The 20,486-nt window shown below is 44.2% G+C and overlaps 1 protein-coding gene across 1 annotated transcript in view; it reads left to right on the top strand.

The window, feature by feature from the left end:
- LOC130360446 (vomeronasal type-2 receptor 26-like) overlaps window positions 1-18,020 on the top strand; it is a 117,258-nt gene extending 99,238 nt beyond the window's left edge. Inside the window, exons 4-5 of the mRNA XM_056562932.1 lie at window positions 14,735-14,858; window positions 17,107-18,020. Coding sequence (XP_056418907.1) covers window positions 14,735-14,858; window positions 17,107-18,020 — 1,038 coding nt within the window. The remainder of the gene's footprint in view (window positions 1-14,734; window positions 14,859-17,106) is intronic.
- The last annotated feature ends 2,466 nt before the right edge of the window (window positions 18,021-20,486 follow it).

Here is a 20,486-nt window from a genome sequence, read left to right on the forward strand (position 1 = left end):
TCAGGATGATTTGCAAATGGGGTGAAGACTAGAGGAAGTGCTTGACAACCAGATTCAACACGTGTGCCAAGCAGGGCGCATGTTTCACACTTCCTTGTCGCAGTGCGGACACGATGTTCTTCCCATTGTCGGTCACCATGGTTCCCATTTCCAGATTTCGTGGAGTAAGCCATACTGGGATATCTTGACAAATGAATTTTAGCAGTTCCTCCCCTGTGTGACTCCGTTAACCAAGGCAAACCATGTCAAGAACAGCGTGACACCGCCGTGCCCTACACACATGGTACAATGAAGGGCCACTGAGAATTGTACGTTCAGTGGAGGCCGAGGACACGGTGGAGGATGAGGAGGCGAAGTCGCACACTGTCACATGACCAACTGCCTGACAGCGAGAGCGTGGAGGAGGAAGCGATGTGACCAAGTTACTGTTGTGGTTGTGCAGGAACCACATTTACCCAGTGGGCCGTAAAAGACATGCATTGTCCCTGCCCGTAGTTACGGCTCCACACATCGGCAACACCGCCTCCCACGTCACTCTCCTCATCACTACTTGGTAGCCTAGCGGAGCAAGCGGCGCATGCCTCCTCCACTTCTTAAAGGAAATTGAGGGAACAAAAAAGAGAGAGGGCAGCGCCTCGTGTGATACCGTACAGACAGGAAAACCCAGGTGGATCCCCCAGCAGGGTGTGCTCTCACCTGGTGACCCTCTTGGGGTTAAGCGTATCTCCCTGTTTTAGGGGTATTGGGTGGAATCCGTGCTGCAGCTGAAGGTGCCTAGACCGGTATCCTGGGAAGGAACCCGTAGAGTACTTGGATGAGGAGGGAAAAGGGAGGCCCTTGTGTCCAGCGCTGCTCGGTCCAGGGATGATTCAGGCAAGATGTAGGTTTAAAAACGGTTTATTTATATATTAAATAAATAAAACTATTATTTAAAAGTGCATGCAGGCAATAACGCGTTTCGGGATCAGCATATCCCTTCTTCAGATTGCAGATGTAAAAATGATGAAACAGGACATTTAAATAGCGCCGGTCTGGTGCCTATTTAAATGTCCTGTTTCATAATTTTTACATCTGCAATCTGAAGAAGGGATATGCTGATCCCGAAACGCGTTATTGCCTGCATGCACTTTTAAATAATAGTTTTATTTATTTAATATATAAATAAACCTTTTTTAAACCTACATCTTGCCTGAATCATCCCTGGACCGAGCAGCGCTGGACACAAGGGCCTCCCTTTTCCCTCCTCATCCTCCACTTCTTGGCTGTCCAGTAGCTGCTGACTGTCCTCTATTAGATCGACCTCAGTAAATAGTGGAGCTGAACCCACAGCATAAGATACTTCTTTAGGGGAGGGAACAGCATAGGACAGAGGAAATAGGAGGACAGGGACTGCTCCCGGGCCATGCCAACTTAGGGTTGTGCCTGAGGAACCCACTGACTGTTGACTGGGTTTGTCAGATGTCACTTGTGATGATGTGGATGAGCGTGTTAACCAATCGATGACGGCAGATGCGTTGCTGGTTGAGACACGACCGCTGGCTGATAACGGGAGCTCAGGCCTCTCACTGCGACTCCTGCTGCCACTCGCCCCTAGTCTGCTGCGACCTCTGCCTGATGAATTTAGGCCTCTGCCACTCTTCTGTGCACGTCCTGGCACTTCTCTGCCTGACATACTTAGTGCGTATGTTAGGGTATTACTATACGCTTCACTTCTCTTTAAACAGTATTTGCCTAGAACAGCAGCAGTTCATTACTTTTGGCTGTCCTTTCACAGTATGTAGGCCCTTGACAGATTAACTGGTAAAAATGGTACACTACTTACATGTAGGTATGTGGTATGCACGTATGTTGGGGAAAAAAAATGCGCAACGATATGCAGAAAAACACTAGCCGGTGGGTACTGTTGCTTGGACTTTCACAGTATGTAGGTCCTTGACAGATTAACAGGTACACAATGGTACACTAATTAGATGTACGTATGTGTTATGCACGTATGAGGGCAAAAAAATGCGCAACAATACGCCAAAAAACTCAGTATTTTTGTAAAACACCAGCAGGTGATTACTTTTGTCAGGACTTTCCCTGTATCTAGACTTGTTACAGATACAGAATAGTAGACTGCTTTGATGTAGGCATGTGTTATGCACGTATGAGGGCAGACAAATGCACTACAGTCCGCTGAAAAAACGTACTTTTGAACTACAGCAGGACCCAACAGTGCAGCACCACAAAAAAAAAAGGAATTAAACCCAAAATTGCACTCTGTCACAGAGTGTTAAGAATGGTGTGCACTGGTTTTTAAACAGTCTACACAAAATTCTAAGCAGCAGATTATTTATGGAGCCAAAAAAGCACATAATTGCACTGAAAAATAAGGTGATAAGATGGTTCATAAAGTTCAGGCAGCTTGGAGATCTGTATGAGGCAGCTGACAGCTATCTGCCCCTCTCTGATGAAATGCTCAATGACGTGAATAGGAGGTTTATATATCATAAGATCCTTCTCAGTGTAACAGCAAAGCACTCTGCACTCCTGTCTGTCCGCAATGCTGATGTGACTAGCAGTTGCCAATGGTACGCGCAGCCCGTCTTCTCTCTCTGAGTGCATGGATGAAATGAGCAGCAGCAAGATGGCTGCCGATTATATAGGGGCTGTGACATCACAGGGGTCAGTGAACACTTATAGGCTGCATCTCACATGTGATTCAGGGTCATCCCGCCTACCTCCCTTCCTGCCATACTTTCCCGCCCTCCCATAATCCCCTGCCCCATGTATTGACACGTGGATCCGCCATTTTAGGTCTACGTTGCGAATCGAATATTTCATGAAATTCGTAACAAATTCGGTTTCGTCAACTTCGAATCGCTCATCTCTACCTGTGAGGTATGTGGATATGTCATAAATGTTTGAGATGACAATACTCCTTTAGAATCAAAAGTCTATGAGGTAGCCCATGTCTATGGATCCACAAAGGAATACCTAGAGACATGGTTGGTAGAGCTAAAAAAGGATTTGGAATCAATTAAAGTGCTTGTGGCAGTATATACATTTTTAAATAGTGTTTGCTGCCTGAATTTGAAAGAAGTGGGAGGCTACCAGAAAATAAAGATGGGATTGAAACATCTCTTTTAAATGGGAAGAAGAGGAGGTGTTGGTTAGTTATGTCTCATGTATTTAATGTGGTGCTCTGATCTTGAAAAAAAAGCAAGATTTGGATCTCCTATTCCGATATTTGAAGCACGAGGTCTTTGCAGGATGTGTGCTTAGTACCACAGACCGCGCTGTGTTAATCTCACAGTATCGGTACTGATAAAAACTACAGATCACAGTGCAAAAAATCCCCCTCATGTGGCCTGTGTAGGGTAAAATAAAACAAGTTAGGCTAACTTTCCACTAGGTTTCTTTTGCCACTACAAAAAAAGTTAATAAAAATGCCAATAAATACGGCCAAAGGTTTTTCCTGCTTCGTGACAGTTTTTCTGGGGGGGTTTTCTAGCGTTTTTGCTGAAGTGAAAACAGTAAATTTTAGACCCTGTGGCAGTTTTTCACTGCCTTCAAAGTACCACTCCGTGGGCCAGATGCAGAGTGCCCCCCCCCTACAGAGTGCACAGAGTGATGCATAGCATCACTTTTTTACTCCGCCGGCCATATAGTACACATAGGTGCTCCTATAGCCTCTTTGGGGGCTATACAATATATCCAGACGTCTATAGATGACTATATGTACTGTATCACGTTCGATTACCCCATCATGGCTTCTGCTCCGACTGGGTCTCTGTTGCTTGGCTCCTAGTTATGATGCAATTGGAGGCGGATCTACAGCTGGGAGCTAGGGGTGGTAAGTGTAAGGCTCTTTTCTCATTGTATATTTTGTATAATGTGAACAGAGCCTTCTTGAAGTGTCTTCCCAGACAGGGAGACTCATTCTGTTGCCAAAGGCTGTCCAGGCATGCTGGGAGTTGTAGTTTTGCCATCCATCATCGGCAATCTCCTATACCATGAAGGTCTGCACATCCAGCACTACAGCATCAGGCTGTGTGCAAGAACCGGAAAAATGCACAATCTAACAAAGAGAGCGGCAACCCTGTACATTCGGCAGCAGTTGGCTGTCGTGGTTATGGTCAGCTACCAGCGAGGTCTCCACCAACAGCCCGCACCATAGGTGCGCTTGGTGCAAGAACCCAGATACCCCATGGCCACTTCCTCTGGCAAAGAGTTTGATAGTCTCACTGCTCTCACAGTAAAGTACCACCATCTGTGCTGTTGTAGAAACCTTCTTTTCTCCAGCCATAGAGGATGCCCCATTATTATAGATACAGTCCTGGGTATAAATTAATCATGGGAGAGATTTTTGTACTGCCCCTGATATATTTATACATAGCTATTAGGACACCCTTAAAGGGAACCAATCATCAGATTTTACCCTATATAATGCTTGGTAAAGCGTTATATAGGGTAAAATTGTTGTTCTCACCATCCCCGGGGGACGCTCCTGCCTCCAGGGATGGCGAAGATATGAAGTTGTAAACTAATCCCAGCCACGGCCGTAAGTAGTCCCCTGGAAGGGGAGCTCCTCTTACCTACTCCCGTTCTTCTGCAGGCAGCGACGCCCCCTCTGCTTGATTGATGGGCCGCGTCATTGTTCCGCTCACTGAACAGACAAAGCAGAGCGATGACACGACCCATCAATCAAGCAGAGGGGGCGTCGCTGCCGGACGAAGAACGGGAGTAGGTGAGAAGAGCTCCCCGCCCAGGGGACTACTTACGGCGGCGGTGACTAGTTTATAACTTCATATCGTCACCATCCCTGGGGGCAGGAGCATCCCCCTGGAATGGTGAAAATAAAGATTTTACCCTATATAACGCTTTGCCAAGCGTTATATAGGGTCAAATCTGATGATTGGTTCCCTTTAAGCCATCTTTTTTCTAAACTAAATAACCCTAATTATGTCTTTCTGGGCACTGTAGTCCTCCAATTACCCCTTTTACTCTGGTTGCCCGTCTTTGAACCCTCTCCAACTCCACTATTTCTTTCTTGTACACTGGTGCCCAGTACTGTGCACAGTATTCCATGTATGGTCTGATCAGTACTGTACACAGTATTCTATGTGTTTTCTGACCAGTACTGTACACAGTATTCTATGTGCGGTGTGACCTATAGTGTACACAGTATTCCATGTGTGGTCTGCCTAGTGATTTGTACAGTGGTAGAATTATTTCCTTGTCATTGGCACCTATGCAGCTTTAGATTTTTTTATTTTTATTTTTTGCCGTGGCAGCAGCTGCCTGACACCGGTCACTACAGGTAAATTTACTGTTAAATAAAACTCCTAATTTTTTTTTTTCCATGGCTGTCATCACCAGTGTTTTTCCATTTAGTACACAATCCCAGCCTAGATTTTTCCTCCCCATGTGCATAACCTTACATTTATCAGTGTTACCTTATCTGCCACTTCTCAGCCAAAACCTCAAACCTGCCCAGATCCATTTGTAACAGTGTGTCTTGTCTCCTATTGTGTTATCTACTATTCACAATGCTCTGTCCTATATTGTGCTATCTACTATATTCAGCTCACAGTCCGCTACTGTGTTATCTACGATATACAGTGAACTGTTCCCTATTATGTCAACCCCTGTGGGTGGATGCAATATTTCCATGGAGGAGGAGGACCCACATAAGGGGGAGGATAGGTGGGTGGTGTTTGCAGTTGAACCTAATTAGCGCAACCCTGGAGGTGTCACTTCAATTTCCTGACCTCGTTGCTATGGAGCCTCATACTGAAGGATGTTGACACAGTGGGCCATAAAAGATATGTACTGGCCTTTACTACTCCATGCATCAACCGTGGCATGCACTGTTCTGCACGCAGACAACTACATGGAGTGACCCACCCACTCCCCCACATGATTATGCAAAGCGAGGGTGGCTTTCTTGGCAAAACAATAGGGACTAGGTAGGCGCCACCTGTGCTGGGCCCCCCTTATTAGTAGCCTGAAGGCTTTGGAGTCAACAAGATGGTACAGGAGCACGTGTGCCACCAACAACTTGGCCAGGTTTAAATTGAGGCCCACAGGGTAACTGTAAACGACCGATCAGGGGACAGGGAGAAAGAGCCCTAAACTGACCCTAAAACATCTCTCCCTGCCTACTTTCCCACTCACCCTAAACGGTGAGTCGACAACTGGGAGCCGGTCCCTTCCTGCGCTAAAGTGCAGTGACGTAAAAACAAATAATAAACAGTCGGTCACAGGCCAGAAACAGAAACCTACTAGACAATACAAATACTAACAGGGCAGAAGATAAACTCACAAACAGAACAGAATATAGTGAATTAACAAACAGTTCACTAAACCAGATATCAGATAAACGTCAGGCATCATAAAATGAACAAGACAAGGCATGATAGGAGTATACAGCAGAATCCAGGAGATGAAGGGGATAGGGGAAGAACTGAGAGCCAAGACACTAAATTCAACAGGTAAGTTACTATGAACTATCACAAGCAGGTACAAGTACAAAGGACCAGATGAACCAAACAGGATATAAATATTAAACACTGTTCACACTGGGGCAAAGAACCCGGATACCAAACAGGAATATAAAATACAGAGCACAGATAACAAGCAAGACTCAGACATAGTGTGAACACCAGCAAAGCTGGACAGACATAATACTAAAACCAACTGATATAACACAGACTAAAATCTACAATAAACAAGACTATTTAACCATGGCTAAAACTCAGATAATATCACAAGATAAATACAAGGTGCTAGCTCAAGCAGACTTGGAAGTGTATTGCACACAAAGACATTCTAGACTGAGGTATTCAATAACCAGCCCAGACTGCAGAGGAGTCTGGCTTAAAATAGACACACCCTAGTTACCATTCGTCCAGAGCATTAACCATTCCCTATCCAGGTGGAATCCAACTGTTCTGAACAAACTAATGTGAATACACAACAGAACAGAAAAATGCAAAAACCAATAAACAGACATTACAGTAACTGGCAGATTGCAGTTATCTGGAGGACACATATTCCCCAAAACATAACAGACGGGATCGTGGAGGAAACTACACTGATTAGGACAAGGCAGATAAAGTGCCCCTTGTAGACGAGGCCTGACTGCTAGACAGTTGGGACGGATCGGGAGGAGCATCAATAGCAGCAGCAGTGTTTTCCTCATGTTGTGGGGTGTCTTGACTATCCCACGCAGCCTTGTGTGACGCTTCATATGCTTACTATGTAGAAACATAGTTCCTGCTCTCGGACCCTCACTGTTGGCTTAATCTTTGCATGCAGAAAGGACATAGTGCCAGGGTGTCTGCATATTGTAAGGTATTTCCACATAACAGAATACCAGACAGGGACTGCACTGCCTTACTGTGCCACTCTTCTAGATGGTTTTTCACAGAACCTGAACATCATCGCAGTCCCCTGAGCTCAGCAGACCAGCAGCCCCATGTCTGTTATGTTTTACAGGTTTGTTCCTCCACCCTGGCTACCCCCTTCTTTGTTGACACTGCCACTACCCTTCTGCTCGGAACACGTCAGCTCCTGCCCAGGTGATTCCCACGTCCTGTCCAACACAACATCATCCTTAATATCAAACTTATCGTCTATGCTACTCCTCTCTGCATGACCTTCTTGGGCTTCGTGCTCCCCCTAAGCATAGCCACCATGATATCATAAAGTATCCCCCCACTCCTAACATCATCAGTCCCACTAGTACTACGCTCGGCCACTGATTCCACCTCCACTATCTCGACAACACACTCCAGGCTTGACTCTCCTTACCCAATTCCTCCTCATGGCTAGTGCTATCCTTCTGTGTAGCAGTAGGAGGGGGAGACAAAGACAGAGATGAGATGAGTAAACACAGCATTTAGGATGGACATTTCTACTGATGACATGTGACTGTAGACAATGAGGAATCAACTGACAGGTGGCTCACCGTCATAATGTCAGAGTCCACTACCTCCTCTTCAGAATACTTATGATTCATTCAGTCTAGAAAAGCTGAATCATCCTGTGAAACCTCATTACCTCTGTCAGGCAGTGAGAAAGTGGGATGGCTGATGCAGCTGCTACTACTACCACCAGGCACCTGACTGCTGTTGTTGCTACATGTAGTAGTGCTGGTACTGCCACCAACATTCTTACTGATAGAAGACATGGAAGGGGTTTTCTGTCATCTATCCTGTCCAACAATTTCTTTACCAAACATAGTTTTGGAGGTTATTTTGGAGGTTAGTTTTCTTACAACTAGGTAAGTACTCAAATAGAAATTATTCAAATCTGATTAACCCAAAGTCACTTTAGAAGGCTAATGCTTGTTGAATGAACACACTTTTTTATTGTGCTGCTATGTTCCAAACGGGAAGGTAAAATGCGTGTTTGATGAAACCAATAATACTCACAAATACTCATGGACATTTTTCATCGTTGCTTTGGTAAATGAGTTCTATACAGATTTTTTTCTTGCTTTTGGTTTTGCTTATGTGTGACATATTTATGAGACTATCACAGTGGGTTGATGAATATGGCTTACATAAGCAAAAAACAATAAATCCCTTTTGATTACCATTTTTTCTAGCACACATAAGCAAAAACAAATAAATGACTTCAGAACACTACTTTGTAACCCCAGCTCAAGTCGCAACTGTGAAAAAAATGTGAATATATGTTTATTACATTTTTTACCACTTTTTATCCCTAAATGTACTAACCCTTTTTTTTCTTCTCATTTCAGATCCATGTATCCTGAGGACTTTTTCAGATTTGGTGGACTACGATGACCCACGTTATTTTGGTTTAATATTAATCAAATGTTTAACGAGGGCTTGTGGGGGAGTGTTTTTTAGAATAAAAGTTTTTTAAATGTGTTGTGATTTTTTATTTACTTTACAGGCTTAGTAGTGATGCTGTTTTATAGACGGAATCCATTACTAAGCTTGGGCTTATCGTTAGCCCTAAAAACAGCTAGCATTAAACCCCAATTATTACCCTGGTATACACTGGGAACAGGTCTGGAGCATTAATAATGGTGCTCCTGGGCCTAGGCTGTAACAGGCTGGTGTTATTTAGGCTGGGGAGGGCCAGTAACAATGGTCCTTGCCCACGCTGGTAACATCAGGCTGTTGCTGATTGATTGGTATCTGGCTGAGAATGAAAATACAGGGAACCCTAAGTGTATTTTTAAATTTTTTTATTTAAAAAAACAAAAACAAACAAACACATAGGGTTCCCTGTATATTCAGTATCAGCCAGATACCAACCAAGCAGCAACAGCGTGACGTTACCAGGGTGGGTGAGGACCTCCCCAGCCTAAATAACACCAGCCTGTTACCACCTAGGCCCAGGAGCGCCATTTTTGACGCTCCGGGCCTGTTGGTATCAGTTCTTCCCATCACCCCTGTGGCAGTGGGTACCAAAGTAATAATTTGGGGGTTAGCACTGATGTATTCCGTCTATAAGATAGCTTCCACAACTAAGCCTGAAAAGTAAATAAAAAAATAAACAAACACTTTTTATCAACTTTTATTTAAAAAAAACACTCCCCCACAAGCCCTCGTTAGACATTTTATTTATATTAAACAAAGAAAATGCTGGTCATCAACGTAGGCCACCGAATTCGAAGAAGTCCTTTGCATACACGGACCTGAAATTATAAGAACAAAACGCGTAAATTGGTCCGTACACTTATGGCGCCTTCCCTTGGGAAAAATTGTACCCCATAATTGTAAGCGCTGCGGAATCTGTAGGCGCTATATAAAGGCGCTATATAAAATAAACAAATAAATAAATAAAAATTACCATAAACCAGCATTTCCAAACAAGGAGCCTCTAGCTGCTGCTAAACTACAACCCCCATCATTTGTTATTTAGCAACAGCGAGCCTCCAGTTTAGCAACAGCTGGAGTCTCGCTGTTTTAAACTACAACTCCCATGATGGTTGTTTTAGTTTAGCAACAGCTGGAGGCACCCGGTTCCTAAGCTACAACCCCCATGATGGTTTAGCAACAGCTGGCTGGAGGCAGCCTTCCCCTACATCACCCCCCCCCCCCCCCCAGCTCATCTCCGCCCCGCCTGGTCATCTCCCACAACCCCCACGCTTTACTTTTCTCCACCGCCGGTCAGCTTACGTTGTTGCGCTGTACATTTCTCACCCCACTGCTTGCTTTCACATGATTACAACTCCCAACATGTCCTTTCCGTGAGGACATGCTGGTAGTTGTGGTTTCAGCGGCGAGCGGGCCAGTCGTAGATGCAGTGTAATTTGCAGTGTAATTTCAGATGCAGTGTAATTTTCCAGTCTGAGCTGCGATTGGCTGGTCGGTCTCAGCCAATTACAGTTCAGACTGGGAAATATGAAATTGCACTGCAGTTTCAAATTCCAGGGCGCCGGCTGGCCTGCATCTACCACTAGCCCGCTCACTGCTGCAACTACAACTCCCAGCATGTCCTCACTGAAAGGACATTCTGGGAGTTGTACTCCTGTAACTGCTAGTGCTGGGGGAGAGATGAGCAGCAGTGGCGGGGAGATGAGGGGCCGGCAGTGAGGGGAGATGTTGCACGTCTGCTCAAGGTCTGACCTGGAGTACAAAACTCCCATGGGTGAGCAAATGTAATGTAATCTTCCCCCGCCGCCGCGCATTTCTCCCACCACCACTCATCTCCCCCGGGAGTTTTGTACTCCATGTCAGACTTGGAACAGACTTGCAACTTTTTGAAGGGGGTTTGTGACTTTTTTTGCCTACGTGCGACTTTTGCACATCATAAATACCTGACCACTCCAAAGTGAAAACTGAAATTTGCTTAGGTAAGGCTGTTTGTAACTTTTACCTTACCCACAAAAGTCACAAAAAAATGCTTAGGCGCATGTGCGACTTTTTGTGTGACTTTTGTAAGCAAAAAAAAAAAAAACGCTCTAAATACCTTGATAAATGTCCCCCACTGTGTTTACATGACAAGATGCATTTGCACACGCTTTTTAGAGAGAGAGAGAGAGAGAGAGAGAGAGAGAGAGAGAGAGAGAGAGAGAGAGAGAGAGAGAGAGAGAGAGAGAGAGAGAGAGAGAGAGAGAGAGAGAGAGAGAGAGAAAGACACCACAGGGCACTGTAAAGTACAGGGGGCATTATGAACCTTAGGGGAACATAAAAGGGGACATTTAATGTGAGAGAAAGATGTCAGGGAACATTATAAGTGAGGGGCACATGTCAAGGGGGCATTATATGTGAGGCACACATGACATGAGGGCCCCTTGTCACGTGCCTCTCACATATAATGCCCTTTGTGCTGTGCCCCTCACATATATATATATCCCCTTATGTGCCCCTCAATATAATGCCCCCTTATGTGCCCCTAAATATAATGCCCCCTGAGGGGGCAGAACAGGGGGAATTATATGTTAGGGGCACAGGAAAAAGGGCATTATTATGTGTGGGGAACAGAATTGACTTTATTACTATGTGGGGGCACAGAACAGGTCATAATTATTATTATTATTATTATTATTATTATTATTATGTGGGGGCACAGTGTATGTGTGTATGTATGTATATATGTATGTGTGTATGTATGTGTGTGTGTATGTATGTGTGTGTATGTATGTGTGTGTGTGTATGTATGTGTGTATGTTCCAGCATCACGTCCAAACGGCTAAAGATATTAACATGAATCTTGGCCACATGTTACTTATATGTCAACAACAAACATAGGATAGGTGATTTAACCCTTACTCACCCCCATTTGCCAGGGGCGGGGTTTATGTTTAAAGTCCCCTACAAGTCAATGGGAAATATATGTTACTGTATAACTTCCAAACGGCGGGAGATATTTTGATAATACTTGGTCACATGTTACTTATATGTCCACTTAAAATATAGGATAGTTAATTTAACCCTTAACTACCCCCATTTGTCAGGGTCAGGGTTTTTGTTTAAAGTCCCATGCAAATCAATGGGAAATGTATGTTCCCACATAACTTCCGTACGGCTGGAGATATTTCAATAACTGGTACACATATTACGGGTCGGGATAGGAGGACGCGATAGGAGGACCAGGATAGGAGGACCCGGATAGGAGGATGGGATAGGAGGACGGGATAGGAGGACACGATAGGAGGACGGGATAGGAGGACGGGATAGGAGGACAGGATAGGAGGACGGGATAGGAGGTCGAGATAGGAGGACGGGATAGGAGGTTGAGATATGAGGACGGGATAGGAGGTCGAGATATGGGGATAGGAGGTCGTGATATTAGGACGGGATAGGAGGATGGGACAGGAGGTCGGGATAGGAGGTCGGGATAGATGGACTGGATAGGAGGACGGGATAGGAGGACAGGAAAGGAGGACGGGAAAGGAGGTCGAGATAGGAGGACGGGAAAGGAGGACGGGAAAGGAGGTCAAGATAGGAGGACTGGAAAGGAGGACGGGATAGGAGGACGGGATAGGAGGTCGGGAAATGATGACGGGATAGCAGGTCGGGATACAATATATGAGGACGGGATATGAAGTCAAAAGCTTCCTCCTTTGTTTATTTTCCACCCCAACAAGGATTAGGTAGGAAAAACCGGGCAACGCCAGGTACTCAGCTAGTATATATATAAAACTCAACGTGTGTGTGTATGTATGTATGTATGTATGTATGTGTGTATGTTCCACCAAAACTTTCAAACGGCTAAAGATATTAACATGAAACTTGGCAAACATGTTACTTATATGTCCACAACAAACATAGGCTAGGTGATTTAACCCTTACTCACCCCCATTTGCCAGGGGCGTGGCTTATGTTTAAAGTCCCATGCAAGTCAATGGGAAATATATGTTACCGCATAACTTCCAAACGGCTGGAGATATTTCGATAATACTTGGTCACATGTTACTTATATGTCCACTTAAAATATAGGATAGTTAATTTAACCCTTAACTACCCCCATTTGTGAGGGTCTGGGTTTTTGTTTAAAGTCCCATGCAAATCAATGGGAAATGTATGTTCCCATATAATTTCCGTACAGCTGAAGATATTTCAATACCTGGTACACATATTACAGGTCGTGGAGGAGGACGGGATGGGGGGTCGGGATAGGAGGTCAGGTAGTATGTCGGGATGGGAGGACGGGATATGAGGACCGGATATGAGGACGGGATAGGAGGTCTGGAGAGGAGGTCGAGACATGAGGACGGGAAAGGAGGATGGGAAAGGAGGACGGGATAGGAGGATGGGATAGGAGGACAGGATAGTAGGTCGGGATAGGAGGTTGGGATAGGAGTTTGAGATAGGTGGTCGAGAAAGGAGGACGGGATTGGAGGTCGGGATAGGAGGACGGGACAGGAGGACAGGATATGAGGTTGAGATAGGAGGATGGGATAGGAGGACGGGATAGGAGGTCGGGATAGGAGGTTGGGATAGGAGGTCGGGATAGGAGGTCGGGACAGGAGGTCGAGATAGGAGGACGGGATAGGAGGTACGGGTCGGGATATGAGGACGGGATGGGAGGTCGGGATGGGAGGTTGGGATAGGAGGTCAGGTAGGAGGTCAGAATAGGAGTACAGGATAGGAGGACGGGATAGGAGGTCTGAATAGGAGGTCGAGATATGAGGATGGGAAAGGAGGATGGGAAAGGAGGATGGGATAGGAGGACAGGATAGGAGGTCGGGATAGGAGGTCGAGATAGGAGGTTGAGACAGGAGGTCGAGAAAGGAGGACGGGATAGGAGGTCGGGATAGGAGGACGGGATAGGAGGACGGGATAGGAGAACGGGATAGGAGATCGGGATAGGAGGTCGGGATAGGAGGTCGGGATGAGAGGACGGGATAGGAGGATGGTAAAGGAGGTCGGGACAGGAGGTCGAGATAGGAGGACGGCATAGGAGGTCGGGATGTGGGGTTGGGATATGACAACAATATATGAGGACGGGATATGAAGTCAAAAGCATCCTCCTTTGTTTATTTTCCTCCCCAACAAGGATTAGGAAGGAAAACCAGGCAACGCCGGGTACTCAGCTAGTATATATATATATATATATATATATATATATATATGTATATATATATATATTACTTGTTCTTCATTTTAAATATTGTATTTGCTCCCGTTTTGTTTCTTCACTTCAAAATTAGATACATGCAGTGTAGGAATTTGTTCATATATATTTTTTTTAACTATAGTCTGAGGGACTGTGAACTGGCCCCCTGTTAAAAATGTTTGAAGACCCCTGACCTACATATACTATTTGCATGATTAATGCCTGTAGATGTGAGTAAAGGCGCTATGCTGTGTTAAAGGGGTACTCCGGTGGGGGAAAAAAAAATCAAATCAACTGGTGCCAGAAAGGTAAACAGATTTGTAAATTGCTTCTATATAAAAATCTTAATCCTTCCAGTACTTATCAGCTGCTGTATGCTCCAGGGGAAGTTGCATTTATTTCTGGAGTCCTTTTCAGTTTGACAACAGTGCACTCTGCTGACACCTCTGTCCATATTAGGAACTGTCCAGAGCAGGAGAGGTTCGCTATGGGGATTTGCTTGTACTCTGGACAGTTCCTGACATGGACAGAGGTGTCAGCAATTTGTGTACTTGCTTTAAATTAAAAACTTTGGCGATGTCCTCTACATGTGGGGACTCCATCATTATTGCCATTTTTATATGTTATAATACAATGTTCTTATCTCTCACTATTTACAAACAGATGATATAGACTCTTATACATCTTCGTCTATTCCCAGACTCCACAGTCGGTCTGCAGTAAAAGCTGCCTACCTGGATATAGAAAAACTCTACTGGAGGGACAACAGAAATGCTGCTACTACTGTGTCCCATGTCCTGAGGGCGAGATCTCTAACCAGACCGGTCAGTAGTTGGTGTCTGCAATGTATCCTCCTCATTTCAAAAAGCAAAAACATTTATAGTTTCATTCCCCCCTTGTGGTCCTGGGGAGATGGATTTGCATGAATATAGGTAAAGATGAAATTACTAATAAAATTAATTAGAAGAAAAGTTTTTGGAGATTTATCAATAATTGTGTAGAGGAAGAATGGTGCTGTTGCCCATAACAATCAAATAAGATTGTTATTTCTATAAAGGCCTCTGCCCCCGGACTGCTGAGCCTGGTTTGCTCTGATTAGGCCACCCTCCCCCCCTTCTATTTCCTTTGAACTCTGTGTCCTGGGAAGTGCTTGGTTTTTACAGGGTGGTGGTCCAATCCCCTTAGTTCAGGGTTTCCTGTCCGGTCAGATACCTCTTCATACCTCATAAGGTTTTTGTGGCGTGGCTAGCGTAATTCCCCCTTGTGGTCCCCAAGGTTTGTCCCATCCTCCCTTCCTTGTTTTTTATGTGTTTGCTTTGGTATTGTTACCATGTTCTTTGTATTGGCAGTTCATTTACTGTATATTTCTGCTTCTAAGTAACAGCGAGCGGCCAGATGAACAATTAAAAATACAGTCATACTCTACCTGCCCACTGGAATCAGTGTTTACATGTAAATTTATTATAATTTATTTTTATTATTTATAAAAAAATTTCTATATATTACACATCCACACTTTTCATTGGGTGTAGGATGCCACTGTGGCAATTGCAGTCTGCTGCAGGTATCCCCCATTGTATGCATTTTATGCTGGGTATCACCCTTAGCAACAGACCACAAGCGCAGGATCTGCTCCCCCCAGCATAAATACACAACTGCATTTGGGGTTAAGCATTTACTGCCATTTGAAACCACATTTTTTTCTTGTTGTTCAAATCTTGTACTTGGAGGTGTATAAACTCCAAATTTAATGCACCTTAATCACTATTATAGGCAGCATTTTGGTGCACCTGTGAGGCCGGCAACATATCAGCCAGCTTGGGTGGGGCTCATAGCCTTCCTCCCTCCTCCCATTGTATGTGTGCCCAGCCACACTGGAGGTAACTGGGAGCAGGCTGTGAGTTGGACCTAATGCCACTGTAATTGCCCACTGGCCACTGGTATTGCCCATACGGCACAGGTAGGTTTAGTGTTAGGTCCCCTGCCACTTGAGAAACCTTGGCGTTGGTGTGCGGGCTCAGGTATGTCCTTCATATAAGGATATACTGGCTAATTTCTCAATTTTAACATAGTTTTGAGGTTTAGTCATATGTTACTGTCTACATCTACCACAGAAGTGCACCTAAATTTATGTATTATAAATTTATAACAAATCACAAACAAATTTAAAGGGGAAGGGAGGGGGGTGTGAAGGATCTGGTCAGATATAATAGGGATCCATTAGGGTCTCAGCAGTCTGGTCTCACCATTGGGTGTTGTGAAATGTAGACTGTACAATACTGTAGACCCAAGAATGCTTGTGACTAATTTTCAATTGTTTAAAGAACTGATTTCACTCCTCCCTAATAGTAGAATTTGTGGCATGAATATTAGCAGGGTCGGTGTCATTGACTTTTAATGACGCATGCACCAAACATTTTAGACACAATTGGTCATCTTAGTGATTTGATTGGAACATTTTTTTATGTCACATGTGTTGTGATACTATGATTGGCTTATGTCCCTGTATTGAATTGGTAGTGGCTTGTGAGCTGGTAGCTTGTTTCCACCATTATATAAACTCTAAACAGGTGACTTTCTGTCATTGTCCCAAATGCCTCTTAAAGGGCCTTGTTTTTGTGGCGAAACATAACGAGGGCCGTGTAAAACTTTAAAAAATAGCCAAGTGTTCAGAATTTCTCTTCATATGTACCTGCAGGCTCACAGATTTTACCAATAGTGAAAATTTACTTCTACCAGCTGGCATAGCACATGATGAGTGAGAGCCAATGTTAAACCGGACCCTTGCTGGGTTTTAATTTTTTTTGTAATCATATGTCTCAGTAGCTATGTCTTTCTATATCCTGTATCCTGTGCTGCTAAATCGTTTTCCCCTTGGCGTCTCCATAAACTTCAATGGGCAGCTTGTAATCTGATTCCTCATTGAGCTATTTTGACGGCTACTTTGATCTGTTTTCAGAGTTAATGATGAGTGCAGGAGGGGAAGTAGAAAAGGAACTTAATAAGTGAAGAAGGAGGCAGTTTCTCTATTGATTAATTTTTTTTTATACTTTGTGATTATTGTGTCCACAGATATGGAAGGATGCCGGCCGTGTCCAGAGGATCAGTGGTCAAATGACAGAAGAGACATCTGTATCCCAAAAATCATCGAGTTCCTATCTTATGGAGATACACTGGGAATAGCTCTTCTTGTCTTTGCTGGAATGTTCTGTATTTTCACCATTATAATATTAGGAATATTCATCACATACAAAGACACAGCGATTGTAAAAGCCAATAACCAGAACCTCAGCTTTACACTTCTCCTCTCACTCCTCTTCTCCTTCCTCTGTCCTCTGTTATTCATTGGACGTCCCTCAGAGATGTCCTGTCTTGTCCGACAAGTGGCTTTTGTCACTATTTTCACAGTTGCTGTTTCTTCAGTTTTGGCCAAAACAGTCACTGTGGTCTTGGCCTTTAGAGCCATCAGACCTGACAGGACACTGAGGAGGTGGCTCGGGAGACATCTCTCCATATTTCTTCTGATCATCTGCTCTTCCATTGAGGCTGTGATCTGTGTTTTCTGGTTGTCTCTGTCTCCACCATTCCCAGATTATAACACTGAGATAGAGGTTGGGAAGATAATCCTACAATGTAATGAAGGATCTGCTATTGCTTTCTATTTGACCATTGGCTATATTGGATTTCTGGCTGTGTTGAGCTTTATTGTAGCATTTTTGGCCAGGAAACTTCCAGACACCTTTAATGAGGCTCAGTACATCACCTTCAGCATGCTGGTCTTCTGCACTGTGTGGATCTCCTTCATCCCGGCGTATCTCAGCACCAAGGGGAAATACATGGTGGCCGTGGAGGTCTTCTCTATTGAGGTTTCCGGTGCAGGACTTCTGGGCTGTATCTTCTTCCCAAAATGTTACATTATTCTACTGAGACCAGAACTTAATGTAAAAGGCAATTTAGTCATTCACACTGAAATTGACAAAATGTAATTAAAAATGTAAATGAAAGTGTAATGATCACTGTACCATACCACAAAAATAAAACTTTTGTCCAGTATCTGTGAGTATGCAAGTACAGAAACATACATACCCCCCCTCCCCCAACCTTGTGCTCCTTTGTTATAGTTCAAAGATGGACACCAACCATTTCAAATTGAGTTAGAAGGCACCGGCTTAATTAATAGGGCCTTAATATTTTAGCTAAAACCCCAAAACACTGATTACATTTTGGACAACTGTGCAATATTTGTACCAGGAATTTTGACAGCAAATGTCTTGTACTAGCCGTATATCCCCAACAAATTAAAAATCACTCGGTAACCAGCACAGATAATAAACATTTACTAAAAACATTTATAGCCAAACTAGGGAAAAACATACAGACAAGCATCAATGCAATGGTACATGATCTATGTTTATCAGACTAGCATGGATCTAGTGATACTTCTGATATTTCTATATTTAATGCACGGCACCCCGACTCTCCCAGGAATGGAGCATGTTGACCCATGCATGAAGTGGCGGCTGACACGCTACATCCTTGCGTCACTATTGGAGAGCCGGAGTTACCCGAATGCTGTATCTCTAGCTCTCCCATAGAGAAACATGGAGGGTTTGTGTCAGCCATCGCTTTCTTCAGGGGTAGATACAGTATTCCTTCATATCATAGGGGGCTTATCGGAACCCTGCCACATGGTCCTGGGGGTCCAATGAGCTAAAATGGTATAGCCAGATTGTATTAGCGTGACACAAATCACACTGCACAATGCTATGTACTACGCATAACATTATGCAGTGAATGCAAACTAATGATTACAAAAAAAAAAAAATGTAATTATAAGAAGCAGTGTAAATGTACGTCCTGGTGCGTTAAGACCCGACTATGTGGGAGATAGAACAGGATAGAGTGTGCAAATACCTGGCAGCCCGAGGCTATCATGATGAGGTGATAAAAAAATGTAGTGAATAAAGTTGCTCAAAGAGACAGATGGAATTTGGTCTTTGGTAACAGGTATAATGGGCACATACCAGAACACACCGTAGTACAAACAAGGACAAATACGAACTAAACAAGAAAAAAACCTGTGAAGAATTATAAGTCAATAGTAAGGAACATAGACAATGCCAAACCCTCTCCGGCCTTTATCACACCGTTTAGTTCAGAGTTTGGCCATATGAGATCGTTTTTTTTTTTTTTTTTACAAATACCTTTCAGTTCTTAATCAGGATGATATTCCTTATAGAACACTGTGTAATGGAGTGGAATTTGTTCCCAAGAGGCTAGAACACTGGGAGAACAATTATTCTCCAGCCTTTACATGGTTAAATGTAGTAGGCTACAATAAGTGCGGCCACAACATTTGCACGGTATGCCAACACATGAATCAAAGGATTCAAATTTGGTGTGAATTGATATGACTGGCCCTCTTAAAGGGGTACTCCACCAGCCAGTATTCAGAAGATTTAGTTCCGAACGCTGTGTGCGCACTGCTAGGGTCTGCCATGCCGCCTTGTGATGTCAGGCCGCAATACAAGTCTATGGGAGGGGGCGGGATGACTATAGACTTGCATTAAGGGGGTGTGGTTAAGGGGTGTGGTTTTAAGGGGGTGTGGCCAACCCCCACAGCACTAAATATTCTGAACACTGGCCAGTGGAGTATCCCTTTAAGGGCCGTAAACGGATTCCAAACTTGTCGCTGAATGACATCAGGGAGATGTATCAGGTCTCAAATGTCAGTTTATTAAGCAGATTTTTCAATCCAAATGGGGTGGGGATAGGAAAGCTGCCCTTCTGAGTCGTGAAGCTTTCTGGATTTACACTCTGGAAACTAGACTTCCTGAAGGTCTTAACCATCTATATAACTTAAAGGGTACTCCGCCCCTAGACATCTTGTCCCCTATCCAAAGCCACTGGGGACCCCTCAATCTCCCTGTTGCACCCAGCATTCATTTAGAGCGTCGGGTGCAGCGTCGAGGCTTGTGATGTCACAACCACACCCCACTTGTGATGTCACGGCCACGCCTCCTCAATGCAAGTCTATGGGAGAGGGCGTGACACCTCCTCCAGTAGACTTGCATTGAGGGGGTGTGGTTGTGACCTCACAAGCATGGCATGGCTGTGACGTCATGAACCTCCTTCCCCCATCGCCAGTCATCGGGCACAGAGTGAAGTTTGCTCCATGCACCGGATGTCTGGGGTGCCGCAGCCGAGATAGCGGGGGTCCCCAGCGACGGGATCCCTGCGATCAGACATCTTATCCCCTATCCTTTGGATATATAGATATAACATAACATTATATTTTCTGGTGTGTGACTTTTTTTTGCATGTTTGGTATTTTAAAATCTGGATAAATAATGTTCACTGGACCTCCGTCATCTATTATTATAATCACCAAATAAAAAAAATAAAATAAAAAAAAATACAGCAAAAAAAAAAAACCCCATTAGATTAACGAT

This window comes from Hyla sarda, chromosome 3 (assembly GCF_029499605.1).
Source record: "Hyla sarda isolate aHylSar1 chromosome 3, aHylSar1.hap1, whole genome shotgun sequence".
Taxonomy (NCBI): Eukaryota; Metazoa; Chordata; class Amphibia; order Anura; family Hylidae; genus Hyla; species Hyla sarda.